The sequence below is a fragment of the Chiloscyllium punctatum genome, chromosome 9 (genome assembly GCF_047496795.1).
Source record: "Chiloscyllium punctatum isolate Juve2018m chromosome 9, sChiPun1.3, whole genome shotgun sequence".
NCBI classification, from domain to species: Eukaryota; Metazoa; Chordata; class Chondrichthyes; order Orectolobiformes; family Hemiscylliidae; genus Chiloscyllium; species Chiloscyllium punctatum.
The window spans coordinates 113,808,775-113,827,161 of NC_092747.1; the positions used below are offsets into that span (position 1 = coordinate 113,808,775).

The 18,387-nt window shown below is 41.3% G+C and overlaps 1 protein-coding gene across 3 annotated transcripts in view; it reads left to right on the forward strand.

Annotated features, from left to right (window-relative positions):
* Nucleotides 1-18,387, forward strand: part of LOC140481625 (rho guanine nucleotide exchange factor 7-like) — a 141,276-nt gene that overhangs the window by 88,615 nt on the left and 34,274 nt on the right. For all 3 annotated transcript variants that reach the window (XM_072578112.1, XM_072578113.1, XM_072578114.1), the window contains 10 exons: nucleotides 690-785; nucleotides 2,496-2,618; nucleotides 4,270-4,408; nucleotides 7,584-7,643; nucleotides 8,240-8,383; nucleotides 8,884-8,970; nucleotides 14,472-14,550; nucleotides 15,792-15,931; nucleotides 17,693-17,917; nucleotides 18,221-18,314. In XM_072578112.1, coding sequence (XP_072434213.1) covers nucleotides 690-785; nucleotides 2,496-2,618; nucleotides 4,270-4,408; nucleotides 7,584-7,643; nucleotides 8,240-8,383; nucleotides 8,884-8,970; nucleotides 14,472-14,550; nucleotides 15,792-15,931; nucleotides 17,693-17,917; nucleotides 18,221-18,314 — 1,187 coding nt within the window. The remainder of the gene's footprint in view (nucleotides 1-689; nucleotides 786-2,495; nucleotides 2,619-4,269; nucleotides 4,409-7,583; nucleotides 7,644-8,239; nucleotides 8,384-8,883; nucleotides 8,971-14,471; nucleotides 14,551-15,791; nucleotides 15,932-17,692; nucleotides 17,918-18,220; nucleotides 18,315-18,387) is intronic.

Sequence of the window (18,387 nt, forward strand, 5' to 3'; positions counted from 1 at the left end):
TGTATCTTAACTATGTTTCCATAGCATTTTTTACAGACAGTGTATCTGGGGCTTGGAAGTCTACAGGGGACAGAGTGTAGGCACAGGGTGTTGGCTGAGTAGAACTTGGTGCAACTTAGGATATGGACTGTAGAGTTTTGGATGAATGATAATTTAAATGTAAGGTTTGAAGCCAGCCAGAAGAGATGAGTATAGAGGTAACAAAAGCATAGTTTCAACAGATTAGCTAAAGTAGATTTGGAGAAGGGTGATATTAAGAAGGTGGAGTAGACTGTCTTTGTGGAAAAGGTCCATCTTTGTGATAAGGAATGGAGACGATGTCTTCAGTTTTCCCAGTGCTAGAAAAGTTGCGGTTCATCTGAGATTCATGTCTGACAAGCAAGGCAAAGCGAGAGAATTAGAGCAAAAACCCAGTAGGTTCACAAATATCCTTCATGGTTAGAATCTTGACTCACTTACCCAGTCCAGGCCTATATGTGACTCCAGTACCATACCCGTGTTTTTCACTCTGAAGATGTGTAGCGAGTCATTTAACCGTTACAAACTAGTACTCGGGCTAGTTGAGGATAGGTATTAAATGGATACCTTGTCAGTGGCACCCACCTTATGAGAACAAATTGAACAAAATGCAGGCAGGTGATAATGTGTCGGATATGCTGATTTAAAATCAAGTTTTTGTCTGCTTGCAGGTTAAGTTCTACTGACACGGGATATTTGATGGGCAACCTGGAGGATATTTGCTCTTTCCAACAAAACCTTGTTCAGTCTTTAGAAGAATGCACCAAGTGAGTAATTCTGAAAGAACTATTGGAGGACTCTGATTGCTATTATTTCAATGTATATGAAATGCAGAAAAAAACAGTTTCAGCAAGCATTTGCTTTTCTACCTCAAATTTGCATTTCCATAGCCTCACTCATGACCTCTAGATATCCAAAGTGCTTCACAATGAATGAAGTACTTTTGAAATGTAATCACTGTTGCAGTCTGTTAAAACTGACACTGAGTGTAGCAAGTTTCCATAATCAGGAATGAAATTAACAGACAAATACTTTGATCTTGTAAGCAAAAAAGGCAAAGAGCTGCAGATGCTGGAAATCTGAAACAAAAAGAGAAATAGCTGGAGAAACTCAGCAGGTTTGGCAGCATCTGTGGTGAGAAAATAGAGTTAATGTTTCAGTCCAATGAGCCTTCGTCAGAACGGACCCAGTTCTGAAGAAGGGTCAATGGATCTGAAACATGTTCTCTGTTTTCACACCACAGAAGTTGTCAGACCTGTGGAATTTCTCCAGCTGTACGTGTTTCTACTTTGCTCTTACACCTTTGTTTGAGGGATAAATATTGGCCAGGATAAAATGGAGAATCCCATTGTTTCTCCATGGAAAGTGCCATGACATCATTTATGTTAACCTGAGAGCAAAGAAGTGGCCTCCAAATTGATGGGACACTAAACAGTAGCTGTTATGAAAATTCAGCATTGTCTCAGCACTTAGCCTCCAACATTGAGTGCTCCCTAAGTACTGACCTTCTACTGATTCAGTACTGACTCTCCAACAGTGGGTGCTCCCTAAGTACTGACCTTCTACTGATTCAATTCTGATCCTCCAATTGTGCATCACTGCCTCAGTTGTCACTCTATGACACAAAAACACTCTCATTGATAAGCCTCTGACACTGTGACACTCCCTCAGTACTGACCCTCATTGCAGCATTCTCCCAGATACTGCAACACTCCCTCAGTACTGCCCCTCTGACAATACGGTACTCTCTCGGTCCTGTTCCTCTAACCAGGTGGTATTATTATGGTGCTGACCCTCAGACCGAGAGGCACTCTCTCGGTTCTGACCCTCTAACCAATTGACACTCTCTCCAATTGTGCAGTACTCTCTTGGCCCTGATCCTTCCTCTTTCCTCTGGTTGAGGTGTTCAATGTTGACATTGAAGTTTCTTTCTGAATAAATAATTGTGTTAAGTGAGTAAGCAGAATGTAACTTGAGTGTGAGGTTGATATGTGTTTAATTTAGTTTCCTAGGGATGGTACTGAGGACAATCATTGTGACGTGATCACAGTGCAACATGTAAGTTAGCAGCTGCCTCCAATTTGCACATCATCTGAACTTGCAAATCTATTAACTTTACTTCACTATTGCTGGATCCAAATCATGGAGTCCTCTCTGGACTGCACCATTACCATCACAAGCATAATAATAAATGCTGACACTGTCAGTAATGTGCAGATTTAAAATTATTTTATTTATTCATTTGTAGGGTGTGGTGCCGCTGGTTGGCCAGCATTTATTGCCAATCCCTAGTTGCTCTCAAAGTAATCAAAGTCTCTTTGATGTCGGAATGATGATTTCCTCAAATTGGTTTGAAATGGTGACCTGTTGTGATTCCTGCAAATTTCAAACAATTGTTTGTTCATCAAAAGTTTATTGGGAATACTTGTAAAATAATTGTATGCCTGCTCTGTGCCTCTGTTTCTTTGTGTGCACAGGTTACCGGAGTCCCAGCAGAAGGTTGGAGGATGCTTTGGGAACTTAATGTCCCAAATGAAAAGCCTTTATCTCGCATACTGTGCCAATCACCCTTGGGCTGTGCATGTCCTCACGGAGTACAGGTATATGACAAGTTCCAGTACCCAGGGTAATAGACACTGCATAGAACAGAGGCACCAAAATGCACATAAGACTTGGCAACATTGGGGATAACTGTTCCAATTTCACACTCCAATTATCCCAAGGTATAGCCGGTGGGTAATACATATGCCCTGTTGTGAAATGCATGCTGCTTATGGGGTGTGTGTGCCGTTACCACTGTCATGAGCAGAATGTGCTGATAATCAAGCCCCCTTGACACCACGAGTTGCAACACTAGTATAAATGTTTTCATCCAATCACCAAAATTGCCAATAGTTTCCCTTTGTTACTGCTATCCAAAAACAAAGAAACTTTCACCAGATTACTTCAATTAATTTAAAATAATCTGGACATCGTAAAACAAAAGGCAATCCTAAAAACAAGTGCCAAAGATTGTTTGTCATATAAGCTACAATCCAGAATTGAAACTATATCCCCGTCAGATATACTGACACAACACAAGACAGCTGTAGAGACAAAAGATTCTATAGCGATGATATTTTATTGATGAATGGACCTCAAAACAAAGGATAACATTTGATGAATTATTACAGTCCATAGGGCGTCTTGTTGATAAAATCAAATTGTTGATAGTTGTGACCAGTGGATGATCTTAGAAACAAGTCTTCAGTTTGGATAAAAATCAAGCTAGATCCAAGTCTTTAGATAAAGGTCACAGCTTAGCTTCTCTGGCTTTACAAGATAGTCAAAGTACTGAGGTTTAGAAATTTCTTTGGGTTCCCATCTACTTCACTGAAGAAAGGGAGGGAGACCTGCTGCCTTATTGCAGCTTTGGAGGTTTCTTTCCTTTTGATTCTGTCGGTTTGTGAGTCCAGAAAGAATTTCTAGGCAGTCATCAGCATTGAAGCTTCATAGTTTCTTCCAAAACCAGGCAATTATGCCCATCTTTTGTCTCCCTAAACAATTTGTTTGGCTATTTGCTGGAGTCAGTATGACTTCCTATAATCTGCAAATAGATCACAGCCTATGTTAAAGAGCTGAACAAATTTCCAAGAAATCACTCAGGGTTCCCTTCAAACCCTTTTAAATCTAGTAGATGTTCAAATAATTCAATATGTTTTCCTCATAATACATAAATATAGATATGTATTGCCAACTTAGCAGTGTTTATTTGCAGGACCCTGACCAGCAGTGTCAGACTGGTGGATTTACCAAGACTGAAGTTGAGCACAGCACAAAACTTTTGGCTTGACTAATGAATTTAAACCTCCCTCAAGGGTGGATTTTATGGCCCCAGTTCTCTGTTCAGTTCCTATAGATTTTGAGTAATTGATGCTGTAATTGATTAATCCTCTGTTCACTGAGCAAAAGCATCTCATGTTCTTTATGAAGATACTTCTTGTAATCTTTTTTAATGTGTATTGGCTGCTTCTCACATGGCCTCTTACTTTTGATTTCTCTACAAACAGAAGTTTTTTATTGCCTTGCTTAATCCTTCTATTTTTCTAAATACGCTGAGCAAACAGGTCTCAATCCATAACACGCACCTTAGCCTCTGTAAATCTCCCTTTTTGATAGAACACAACACTGAGTCAAACAGTTTACAGTTTCCATGTAATGGATCCAGTATTGTTCTTTTTTCGTCTCTTGACTATGTTTATGTTTCTTCAGTGAGGAGTTGGGAGAATTTATGGAAATGAAAGGAGCAACCAGCCCAGGGATTCTTATGCTAACTACCAGCCTCAGCAAACCATTTATGAGGCTGGACAAATACCCAACATTGCTTAAAGAGCTGGAGCGTCACATGGAGGTAAAGAATTTCCACCTGCGAGTAATGGATAGTTGAGAAGAAGTTCCCAGTCAGTTTAAATTCTGCTGGTTTTTATATTTTCCCAATCTTTTCAAATAATTGATATGAGTATGTAGGTAATATGACTCATCATTGACTGGTCAAGCACCTCATAACCAATGATATTTTTACCAGCAGTCCATAAAGACTGACCAGTTCATTGCGGGTTGTTACTTGTGGAAGTATAATTGTAAGTATAAAGAGATGTAAAGTAGAGGATGGGAGCAGAAATGTAATTTCATGAGTTTTTTTTTATCAAATGAGTTATCTCTCTTGATGGAGAACATATAGGGAAAAGTGTTGTAATTTAGTGATCACACAAAGCTTTGTGTAACAAGGTGCTATGTCCTGAATTCAGGTACAGAATTTGACCAACATGTCTGGCTCACCTCAATACTCATTTACATCCATTAGTTGTATTTTCAGTCAACCTGCTCAGACATGCTATACCACAACCTGTACGCAAGTGAGACTTGAACCCAGCCTTCTGGTGCCACCGTGCCTCATGACTCAAATATAATAGGTTGATGACTCTTGTAGTTCATTGATAAATGTATTACTTAATTGGCAATCTACTTAATTAGCAATCATACATCATGGACAAATTTATTACTATGTTAACAATTCTCTTGGTTGCCAATTAATTTACTGGTCATTCAAATAGTCTTAAGCAGTCGATTGGATCATTGACCAATCTGTTGATAGAATGGGTAAATGACTTTAATCATAAATGTGGAATTGCTTGAGAAGTTTATTGGACAGTGCAAAGATGTTTTTGCTTTCAGCTTCAGTTTCTATCTCTCATTATTTTAGTTATTTCATTGGCTTCAATAACAATAAAGCTCCTGGTATCTGGCAAGTGTTTTCATAGGAACAGGTTGAAATGTGGCTGATGTATTTGGTTATGAAGGAGGCTTCTGTTTGAACATCCTGGGGCAGTGAACACATTTGATACATATACTTCACATTCTTTATGTTCAATGCAATACAGAGATCATTGTATCAGATCTGGTGCTAATGCCAATTGGAAATGATTACTATAATCACATCTCGCTGTTCTTTTCTGTATCCTGACATATAATCTTGCTTCTCAAATACTTATCCAACATCACCATATCTTTTTGGTTTCATAGAATCTCTACTGTGTGGAACCAGGCCATTTGGCCCATCATATCCACACCGACCCTCCAAACAGCATCCCACCCAGACTCTTGCCCTACTCTATACCTGTAACTCTGCATTTCCCATGCATTAGCCTGTGCATCCCTAGACAATATAGGCAATTTACCATGGCCAATCCACCTAACCTGCACATCTTTGGAATGTGGGAGGAAACCGGAAGACCAGAATAAACCCACACTGACACTGGGAGGCTGTGTTGGCTCCACATAGACAGTCGCCCAAGGCTGGAATTGAACCCAGGTCCCTAGCGCTGTGAGGCAGCAGTGCTAACCAGAGAGCCACCGTGCCGTGCCATCCCCATCTTTATGATACAAAAATTACTTTCATTTTGGTGATGTTGATGATGTTAAATGTTTGGGGAAGAAATAAAACAACTTGTCAATGAAATAGAACCTACTTGCAGAATATTTTCTATTGTTCTGCAACATGTCAGTATAAACTGCCCTTCTCCCCACTAGTTGAGTTGTTAAATGCTTATTTTGTTGTGGAGAGATCAGCAAAATGAAATCGTCAGATAGATAGTCATGGGACAGAGTAGTCTCACCTTTCAGTTCTGTGCGATATTTTTCTGGCAATGGTACTGAAGATGTGTGATGCAGAACTTGCTGCAGCCCTAGCCAAGCTGTTCCAGAACAGCTGCAATACCACTGTTGATTTGAACCATAACCAGCACAAAGGAAGATGGTTGTAGTGATTAGAGCCCAGTCATCTGAGTGCCAGATTATCGCTGCAGGAGTTCGTTCATAAAGTCAGAAGTAGGATGTTCGTTAATGATTGCACAATGTTCAGAACCATTAATAATTCCTCAGGCACCAAAGCAGTTCATGTCCAAATGCAGCCAGACCTGAATAATATCCACATTTGGGCTGATAGGGGGCAAACAACATTCGCCCCACACAGGGACCACCTTCAACAGGAGTGAATCTAACCATTGCTCCTTGACTGTTCAACGGAATTATCAGCATGAATCTGACACTATCAATATCCTGAGGTTGGTTATTGAACAGAAACTGAACCAGATTAGCCATATAAATACAGTGGCTTTAGAAGCTAAGAATCCTTTCCTCTTGACTCTCCAAAGTCTTCGAGGAGAAAGTGAGGACTGCAGATGCTGGAGGTCAGAACTGAAAATGTGTTTCTGGAAAAGTGCAGCAGGTCAGGCAGCATCCAAGGAGCAAGAGAATCGATGTTTCGGGCATGAGCCCCTTCTTCAGAAATGAGGAAAGTGTGTCCAGCAGGCTAAGATAAAAGGTAGGGAGGAGGGACTTGGGGGAGGGGCGTTGGAAATGCAATCAGTGGAAGGAGGTCAAGGTGAGGGTGATAGGCCGGAGTGGGGGTGGGGGTGGAGAGGTCTCCGCCCCCACCCCCACTTGACTCTCCAAAGTCTGTCCACCATCTACAAGATACAAGTTAGGAGTGTGAAGGAATGCACTTTTCTTGCCTCAATGAGTGCAGATCTAACAACTTTGAAGAAGCTTGAGATTATCCAGAACAAGGCAGCCCAGTTGACATCCACAAACAAACATTCACTCATTCCATCACCGATGCACTGTAGTAGCAGTGTGTATAATTGCAAGATGCACTGAACAACTCATCAGGGCTCCTTAAATAGCACCTTCCAAAATTATGACCACTTGCATCTAGAGAGACAAGGACAGCAGATAGATAGGAACACTACCACCTGCAAGTTCCCCTCCAAGCCACACTATCCTGTCTGGGAAATGCATCTTTGTTCCTTGAGTGTCATTGGGTCAAGATTCTGGAGGTCTCTTCCTGATGACATTGTGGATCTACCTACAACAAATGGACTGATGCAGTTCTCCACCACCTTCTCAAGAGCATCCAGCGATGAGCAATAAAAGCTGGTCTTACCAGTGATTTTTGCATCCCATGAATGGGTTTTTCAATTTCTAGATGACTCATGCGTCCACTTGTATTTTTTTTTTACCTTTAGGAATATCACCCAGACTGGCCTGACATTCAGAGGTCCATGAATGCTTTCAAAAATCTCTCAGTAAGTTAATGTAAACTCCTGCTTTTTCATTCAGATGGAATTATGTAGAGGGATTCCATAACTGTCTATGGTGGTGTCATCAATTCAATGGCTGTACTTTCAGAATATGTCTCCCTCAAACCTACACAGATTGCTTTGCGCGCCAATGTGAAACGCTGCAATTTGTTCCTGTTTTTGAAGTGAATTGAGAGATCTCAAAACTTCCGTGGTTGACAACAGAAATCCCCAGCTGTTCGATATTGTTTGTGCTGAATTATTAAAATTAATGAAGCCTGAACCAATCAGTTAAATGCAGCCTTTCACATCTTGTGTTGACAGTTATTAAGATAAACTACAATCTTTAACACTCCTGGCAGAAACCAATGCTTGCTGAGAAACTGGGAGTGCATCCAAGCTTCTATTGCGACAAATCCATTAGTACCAGTGAAAGGATGGCCCTGGGCTCCTCACAGCAGACCTAGGGTCATTGTGCAGACTGGTTTTGGGAATCATTCTATAATTTCCAGTAGCAAATTGTAAACTAGGTAGAATTTTCTTTTCAAATTTTTCGAATGTGCTCAGCGCACAGTTATATGCTGATTATTTTCTTTTTGTAGTCGCAATGTCAAGAAGTGCGGAAGAAGAAGGAGTTGGAACTACAGATCTTGACGGAAACAGTCCATGGTTGGGAAGGTGAAGATATTAAGTCTCTGGGGAATGTTATCTACATGTCACAGGTCACAGTGCAGTGTGGAAATGAGGTAATTTTCCCTCTGTTCTGTCAAGTACTTTCAAGCATGCAGATCTTTGAAATTTCTTTACATTATTTGAATGATATTTACAGGACCAGTCTCCTGTAGTCAACTAAACTGAGCCAAGCCAAGGATTGGTCCTGACTCTGATTCCCCCTCGCTATTGGAACCTGGCCTTCTCCTCCAAGCTGTACCATCCTGCCCATCTTGTATAGGGCCCATAAACCCCTTGGCAGCTACTGCCAATACTCCACCAGTACATCCTGCCATTCTCCAGATTCATCCCCTTGGGTCTGGCAGGAACTTGTCAGAAACCTTCAAAACAGATGTTCATTGCCTCTGTTCTTCAGGGATTTCAGCCAGTGTTAGGGTGTTTGATTGGGAGGCCCTGTGTGTAAGTTAGCCCCGCAGCAATGCTTCACCCTGTAAGTCCCAGTTTTCTATTCTGCAGTTGCAGTCAATAACCTGTTGGAGTATATTTATTTTCAAATGATATTTTTCCTTTTTAGGAGAAGTGTGAGAGGTATTTCCTTTTGTTCCCTCACGTCCTGCTCATGCTCTCTGCCAGTCCCAGGATGAGTGCTTTTATTTATCAGGTGAGAAAGAAACTTATTCATTTCTTGAGAGTCATACATTAGAAATTGCAATGACGTCATTGCAATGATGTTCTCCAATCTATCATTCTAGCGTGAGAAGTGAGTGTCTGACTTAGCTGAAGTTTTAACATCTTTAGGCAGAGAGTAGTGAGAATGTGGAGCTTACTACAGAGAGTGATTGAGATGAATAGGATAGTTACAGGTAAGTGGAGGCTGGCTATACGTGAAGATTAATTAAATAGAAGGATATGTTGATGGAATGCGATGGAGTTGGGGGGGGTTGGTGGAGAGGAGCCTCATGTGGACAAAAACAATGGCAGGGATCAGTTCATTTGAATGGTCTGTTTCAGTGCTGCTGTGGAAATAAACGTTGGCAGTCCAATTCCCTTTATTTCAGCCTGTATTCCTGACTTTAAGGATCTTGCTGACCGTTATGGATCGCTCTCTGTTTCTCTTTTCTCCTTAACTGGTATTATGGCTCATTCCTCAGTTTAGATCTTGCCACTTGATGACTTTCCTTCCTATTTCTCTCAAGGCTCTTGCGTAACCCTCCAGTTTATTGTCACTTTATGCCATGGCATCAATAATTAATTGGATAGTAATATCATGCTGAGGTTTGTGCCATTTATATAAATGAGTAACAAAGAAATTTAGGCACCAATCCCTTGATAGCGACTGCCAGTATCCCACCAATACAATTCACATATTGTTATCCACTCTCTGCTGTTGGTCCCTTAGCATTTAAATATTTGTTAGCAATGATACTTTATCAATTGCCTTATAAAATCTGTTTGCCTGATTACACCTCAGGAAATGTTCCAAGGTACACATTTTTTTAATATAGTTGTAGCTATTACAGCTGAGTATTGAGGATCCCATCTTGAGACAATAACAGAGTAGTGATGCCACTAGACTAGTAATTCAAAGGCAAGACTGATGAGTTGAGAACAGTGGGTGGAATTTAAATTCAGTTACTAACTCTGAAATGTAAAGCTAGTTTCAGTAATAGTGGGCTTGGCAACTATTGTCAATTGTCCATAAAGTGTGGCGCTGGAAAAGGCACAGCAGGTCGGGCGTGACCCTTCACCAGTTCTGAGAAAAAGATAAAGGAGAAAGTAGATTTAGAATACCTTGATTTCCAAAAGGCATTGATAAGGTATCAATTAAGATGTTAATAGACAAGATGAGGCCTCACTGGGCAAGTTGGGATGATATTTTAGCGTGGAGAAGGATTGGTTGACTGTAAGGAAACTTAAATGGGGACCTGAAATGGATGCTTTCAAGTTGTCAGGCTGTGAATAGTGGAAAGCTGTAAGGCTTTAGGACCCAGCAATTCACAATCTATGTTAATTTGGATGAAGAGAGTAATGCATCTAAGGTTTCTAATAACTGAGTAGGAAGGTAAATTATGGGAGGATACAGAGGAAGTAACGATAAATAGACATGTTAAGTGAGTTGGCAATAAGATAGTAAATGGAATATAATGGGGGCATTGTGAAATTTTTCTCTTTTGTTCTAAGAATAGGGAAACAAGACATTTTTTGAATGTTGTAAAGGCTTTGAATATTCATGTTCAAAGAGACTTATGTGTGCTTATATGTGGAATGTAGAAAGCCAGTATCTAGATGCAGCAAGCAGTTGGCAAGGCAATTCACATATTGGTATTTATTGCAAAAAGATTGGAGTATAGAAATAAAGAAGTCTTGCTACAATTGTGCAGGCTTTTAATGAGACCACATCTGAAGTAGTATATGTGGAATAACTCTACAGAGGCTGGTAGCCCGTCACCAAGACACCCTTTATTTACAGGTGCATGGTACTTAACACTGGCCCGGCTTCCTCAGAGCCAGCACACAGAGTGAACAGGACCTCCAACATTCCTGTTTCTGTCTGTCAACCAGAACTTCTGATTGGACAATCCCCAGTCAGGGAACTCAATCTATGAGGTGCACCTGGCTGACCTTATTACAATCATTATAGTGTGCAGTTTGGGTCTCAAAATTTCTTAAATGATATGCTTGCATGGAGGTGGTTGGTGGAGATTCACTAAACTGATCACTGGGAGAGTAGTACCATGTTAAAGGTCTGAGGAACATTGAACCTATATTTTCTGGGGTTGAGAAGAATAATTTGATCTCATTGTGAAAAACAAGATTCTGAAAGTGCTTGTTAAAATATTGTTTCAGCTGACTGGGAACCTAACATGTTTTATGGTGAGACCAATTATTTAGAAGTAAAATGTTGAGAAAATACTTCACTCTTGAAGTGTTGTGAATCAATGAAATTCTGTGCCCAGAGAATAGTGAATGTTCCATCATTGACTCCTTTGAAGGCTGGAGCAGATATATGTTTGGTTAGTCAGTGAATCAAGTGATATGAGGAGTAAGCAGGAAAATTGAACAGTAGCCACCATCAGTCATCGTATCATTGAATGATGGAGCAGGCTCAAGGAACGATGTAGTTTACTCCTGCTCCCATTTTCTTTTCTTATGGCCTGAGTTCTGGAATTCCTTCTCTAAACCTCTCTACCTCAACCTTTCTTTTCTCATTTTCCTTAAAACCTAATTCTTTGATCAAGCTTTTGTCAATTTTCTCTAATATCTCTTTTTGTCTGATTTGTTTTATAATCCCCCCATGAAGCTTATTGCCCTTTTTATTTTGTTAAATGTGCATAGAGTCATAGAGAGGAACAGCATGGAAACAGACCCTTCAGTCCAACCCGTCCATGCTGGCCAGATATCCCAACCCAATCTAGTCCCACCTGCCAGCATTCGGCCCATATCCCTTTAAACCCTTCCTATTCATATACCCATCCAAATGCCTTTTAAATGTTGCAATTTGACCAACCTCCACCACTTCCTCTGGCAGCTCATTCCATACACGTACCACCCTCTGTGTGAAAAAGGTGCCTCTTAGGTCTCTTTTATATCTTTCCCCTCTCACTCTAAACCTATGCCCTCTAGTTCTGGACTCCTCGACCCCAGTGAAAAGACTTTGTCTATTTATCCTATCCATGCCCCTCATAATTTTGTAAACCTCTATAAGGTCACGCCTCAGCCTCCGACGCTCCAGGGAAAACAGCCCCAGCCTGTTCAGCCTCTCCCTATAGCTCAAATCCTCCAACCCTGGCAACATTCTTGTAAATCTTTTCTGAACCCTTTCAAGTTTCATAGCATCTTCCTGATAGGAAGGAGACCAGAATTGCACGCAATATTCCTTCAGTGGCCTAACCAATGTCCTTTCAGCCACAACATGTCCTCCCAACTCCTGTACTCAGTACTCTGACCAACACAGGAAAGCATACCAAACGCCTTCCTCACGATCCTGTCTACCTGCGACTCCATTTTCAAGGAGCTGCACTCCAAGGTATCTTTGTTCAGCAACACTCCCTCAGACCTTACGTTTAAGTGTATAAGTCATGCTAAGATTTGCTTTCCCAAAATGCAGCATCTCGCATTTATCTGAATTAAACTCCATTTGCCACTCCTCAGCCCATTGGCCCATCTGATCAAGATCCTGTTGTAATCTAAGGTAACCTTCTTCGCTGTCCACTACACCTCCAATTTTGGTGTCATCTGCAAACTTACTAACTATGCCTCTTATAGTTGTATCCAAATCATTTATATAAATGACAAAAAGTAGTGGGCCCAGCACCGATCCTTGTGGCACTCCACTGGTCACAGGCCTCCAGTCTGAAAAACAACCCTCCATCATCATCCTGTCTTCTACCTTTGAGCCAGTTCTGTATCCAAAAGGCTAGTTATCCCTGTATTCCATGAGATCTAACCTTGCTAACCAGTCTCCCATGGGGAACTTTGTCGAATGCCTTACTGAAGTCCACATAGATCACATCTACTGCTCTGCCCTCATCAATCCTCTTTGTTACTTCTTCAAAAAACTCCATTAAGTTTGTGAGACATGATTTCTCATGCACAAAGCCATGTTGACTATCCCTCATCAGTCCTTATCTTTCCAAATGCATGTACTTCCTGTCCCTCAGGATTCCCTCCAACAACTTGCCCACCACCAACGTCAGGCTCACTGGTCTATAGTTCCCTGGCTTGTCCATACCACCCTTCTTGAACAGTGGCACCATGTTAGCCAACCTCCAATCTTCCGGCACCTCACCTGTAACTATCGATGATACAAATATCTCAGCAAGAGGCCCAGCAATCACTTATCTAGCTTGCCACAGAGTTGTAGGGTACACCTGATCAGGTCCTGGAGATTTATCCACCTTTATGCATTTCAAGACATCCAGCACTTCCTCCTCTGTAATTTGGACATTTTTCGAGGTGTCACCATCTATTTCCCTACATTCTGTATCTTCCATATCCTTTTCCACAGTAAATACCGATGCAAAATACTCATTTCGTATCTCCTCCATTTTCTGCGGCTCCACACAAAGGCCACCTTGCTGATCTTTGAGGGCCCTATTCTTTCCATAGTTACCCTTTTGTCCTTAATGTATTTGTAAAAACCTTTTGGATTCTCCTTAATTCTATTTGCCAAAGCTATCTAATATCCCCTTTTTGCCCTCCTGATTTCCCTCTTAATAAACTCCTTCTGCCTTTATACTCTTCTAAGGATTCACTCGATCTATCCTGTCTATACCTGACATATGCTTCCTTCTTTTTCTTAACCAAACCCTCAATTTCTTTAGTCATCCAGCATTCCAATATCTACCAGCCTTTCCTTTCACCCTAACAGGAAAATACTTTCTCTGGATTGTCGTTATCTCATTTCTGAAGGCTTCCCATTTTCCAGCCGTCCTTTTACCTGTGAACATCTGCCCCCAATCAGCATTTGAAAGTTCTAGCCTACTACCGACAAAATTGGCCTTTCTCCAATTTAGAACTTCAACTTTTAGATCTGGTCTATCCTTTTCCATCACTATTTTAAATCTAATAGAATTATGGTCACTGGCCCCAAAGTGCTCCCCCACTGACACCTCAGTCACCTGCCCTGCCTTATTTCCCAAGAGTGGGTCAAGTTTTGCACCTCCTCTGGTAGGTATATCCACATACTGAATTGGAACATTTTCCTGTACACACTTAACAAATTTCTCTCCATCTAAACCCTTAACACTATGGCAGTCCCAGTCTATGTTTGCAAAGTTAAAATCCCCTCCCATAACCACCCTATTATTCTTACAGATAGCTGAGATCTCCTTACAAGTTTGTTTCTCAACTTCCCTTTGACTATTATGGGGTCTATAATACAATCCCAATAAGGTGATCATCCCTTTCTTATTTCTTAGTTCCACCCAAAAAACTTCTCTGGATGTAGTTCCGGGAATATCCTCCCTCAGCACAGCTGCAATGCTATCCCTTATCAAAAACGCCACTCTTTCTCCTCTCTTGACTGTATAAATAAAATTTGTCATTACAAGTTATCAATGATCATTATAGAATATAGATGTTACTACGATAAATTACTCAAGACAATGCTGCTGTATATTTGCAATTTAAATGGTGATACCAATATTATATTGTTAATAGGGAAAGTTGCCATTAACAGGACTGATTGTCACCAGGCTGGATGATAGTGAGACTGACAAGAACACCTTTGAAATTACTGGTGAGTTATTAATTTAATTCAGAGTTTCTTTTTAAGTCCAGTCATCCGATCACAAATTGACAAACAGTGCAGGGAATCCACTGTAAAAGTTAAACTACCAATCTTAGCAGGCTGGCTGAATGATTCTTACACCTATCTCCTGAGGCAATGCAGAGAGTTTCAAAGCACCTTACAGAAATGCAATGGGTTCATCAGCTGTTCCTTCCCTATTTAGATTCTCTGCAGTGTGGAAACAGGCCCTTCAGCCCAACAAGTCCAAAAGAGCAACCCACCCACACCTATTCCCCTAACCAATGCACCTAACACTACGGGCCAATTCACCTGACCTGCACATTGTTGGACTGTGGGAGGAAACCAGAGCACCCGGAGGAAACCTGCATGGACACGGGGAGAATGTGCAAACTCCACACAGACAGTCGCCCGAGGCTGGAATCGAACCTGGGATCCTGGTGCTGTGAGGCAGCAGTGCTAACCACTGAATCACCGTGCCAACCTGATTTTTTAAATTGTCAAGTTTTTTTAAGTCTTAGTGAACATTGTTTGGCAAAGAAATAAATTAGATATGGCCATGGGATTGGACCAAGGACAATTCAGTAAGACTGTCTTCCAAATGTGGAGTTTGGGGTCTTGGGTCAGAGGTTAGGCCATCGTGCCTGGAGAGATCAGTTCATTGAATTACCATTAGATACTGACCTTTACTTACAAAACGTCAATGATCAGCCAGCTTATTAAGATGAATTTTATTTTAATACATTAATTATTGGGCATGCCTGCCAAGTCCAATACCTATTGTCCATACCTAGTTGCCTTTGAGAAGATGGTGGTGAAATGTCTCCTGAACTGCTGGAGTCCATGTGGTGTTGCTACATCCTCAGTGCTATTTATTAAGAAGGGAATTGCAGGATTTTGATCCAAAAATGTTGATACTGGAAGCATGGTAATATGATTCCAAGTCAGGAATGGCTTGTGTCTTGGAGGGGAAACACATCCAAGGTATTCCCAAGCATCTTCTATCCTTGTCCTTCCCTGTACAATTTATAAGCTCCATGATTTGAGTGCCATCAGGCTGTCAAACACTAACCTGAGGATAGACAATTGATCCTCAAGTATAGAACAGTCATGGTTGGGTATCAACCACGTAGATAACTTGCTGTGTAAAACATTGACTTTTTAATTGTATTGTAAGAACCTACCACATCAGAACAGTTGACCAACCTGATCTTGTTCCACTCTCTCTGTAGGAAGTATGATTGAACGGATTTTGGTGACTTGTTCCAGTCATCAGGATTTGCAGGAATGGGTGGATCATCTTCAGAAACAAACAAAGACGCCCAGTGTGGGAATTCCTGTGGTCAGACAGCAGTCTGTTCCATGTCATACAGTAAGAGAAAGAGACAACCAAATGAAATGATCTAGGGATATTTAGTAATGCTGACATAATTGATTCAGTCCATAACCTCCTTAAAACTATACTTGAATACACTATTGCAGCTGTCCGTTGTATGGTGGAGAGGGCTGAGCAGGAATAATCCAATATTGCACAATGGCTGGTGGGGGTCATGGGGTGGCAATTAATGGAAGTAATCATTGGGTTGTCTCCTGTGTTGGGGATGGATTCATTATGCTGGTTTTATTTGGGGACAATGAATTGCACATACCATCTATAAACAAAGTTCATGGAAATCTGGAATGCTTTCTTGCTGTTGAGATTAGGTGGAGATGGCTCAGTGGTTAGCACTGCTGTCTCACAGTGCCAGTGACCTGGTTCAAATCCAGCCTCGGACGACTGGGTGGAGTTTGCACATTTTCTTTGTATCTGCATAGGTTTCTGGTGCATTGGTTTCCTCCCACAGTTCAAAGATGTGTTGTTTAGGTGGTTTGGCAATGCTAAATTTGCCAAACTGTCAGGGATGTGTAAGTTGGTTGGACTAGCTGTGGGAAATGCAGTGTTTTAAGGACAGGTTAGGAGGTAGGATGCTGTCCAAAGTATCAGTGTGGACTCGATCGGTCAAATGGCTTAATTCCACATGATAGGGATTCTATGACTGTTAATTGAAAGTGGTTGATTTTAGTTGGATATTAAAGATTATGAAGCAATGATAAGTATGTGGAAGTTAAAACAGAGATCATCAATGACCCCATTGACTGGCAAAACAGATTTGAAGAGCAGAATGGTCTCCTGATGTTTCAATATTCTCTCTAATGGCCTGGTCAATGTTCATATCTCAACAATTATGAATAAAAACAGGTTGACTGATCAATTCTGTTCTTGTTATTTTGGGATCTTGCTGTACCTAATTTGGCTATGGTGTGTCGTATGTAACAACAGTGACAACATTTGAAAAGCATTTCATTGGTTCTAAATGACCAGAAGACAAAGAGCTCGAGGACACCCTCAGATTATGAAAGATGCCATAGAAATGTAGCCATTTCTCTTCTTGCTTCTACCACGATTGAAAAGTGTTTTTCTCTTCTTGGTCAGAGCACCATCCCACAACTAGCCCTTTCCTTTGGTTGGGGCTCAGCCCTCTACCACCCACCCCACTAAAGAAATAGTCAGAGGTCTAGCTTTGGCCTGCACACTGCCATATCTCAATCAATGTTTCATCCTGTGTCTCCTTACCCGAGTTGGGTGGGTCCAAGGGCTTTACTTTGCCTTGCGAGGGTTTGTGGTTGGATCTTTTTATGATTTATTCCTGGGATGTGGGCATCACTGGCTGGGACAGCGATTATTGACCAAACATAGTTACCCTTGAGAAGGTGGTGATGAGCTGCATTTTTGAGTTGCTGCAGTCCATACATATAGTTATTAGAAACATTGCAGTTAATGAGGGCAGTTCCAGGATTTTGACTCAGCAGTGATACTGAAGGAACGGCAATATATCCCCAAGTTAGGATGGTGCGTGACTTGGGGGGGAACTTGCAAGTGGTGGTGTTCCCTGTATCTGCTGCCCTCATCCTTCGAGGTGGAAGTAGTTGTAATGTGGAAAAGTGATGTCTAAGCAGCCTTGGTGAATTTGAGCAGAGGTACTTGAATAAACAATATTGGGAATGTGGGAGCAAAAAAGAGCAAGTACTTTCATTGTTTGGAACTAAAGCGTTCAGTTCTGTAATAACTAGCATTTTTGTGCTCTGTCTACAGCTTCCACTACATCCTGCAACGCCCCTCAATAAGCATTCTGATGGTTATCCAATATCTGTGACTCCTTCATATCATACCCTTCCGCATCCTTCCTTACACGGGACATCACACAGCTCTCTGACCTGGGGACCCCTAGAACCACCCAAAATGCCAAAGCCTTGGAGTCTGAGCTGCCTCCGCCCAGCAGCCCCACTGAAACCGTCGGCTGCTCTGTGTTATAAGGAGGTTGGTCTTCACTTTTGCAAATTCCTGATGTAAGACTTGCCATAGATCTCACACTGGCCAGCTTATATGTTTTTGCAGTATTAGGTTATTGTAACTGACATTTGATAAAAACTTCCTAATGATATGAGCTGTTCCTAACATTAATAGGTCAACGACAGCCCCAGATTTGGGCTGATCAATCTCAGTTTCTAATAATGATCCCTCAATTTCATCTCTTTCCAGCGCATCTAGTTGCCCTTAAACTCAAGAACAATGCAGCATGCAATCTGCTATTATGACAATGTTTTCTGGCCTTTTATGCAGGATCTCAGCAAGAGTCCTAAAACCATGAAGAAACTGCTTCCCAAACGGAAACCGGAAAGGAAAGCATCTGATGAGGAATTTGCATTGAGGAAAAGTATGTTTGGCATTCAGTTACTGTCTCATCTCTGTCTTTATTGAGATTCTTTGTTACTTTTCCATTTTCTAGC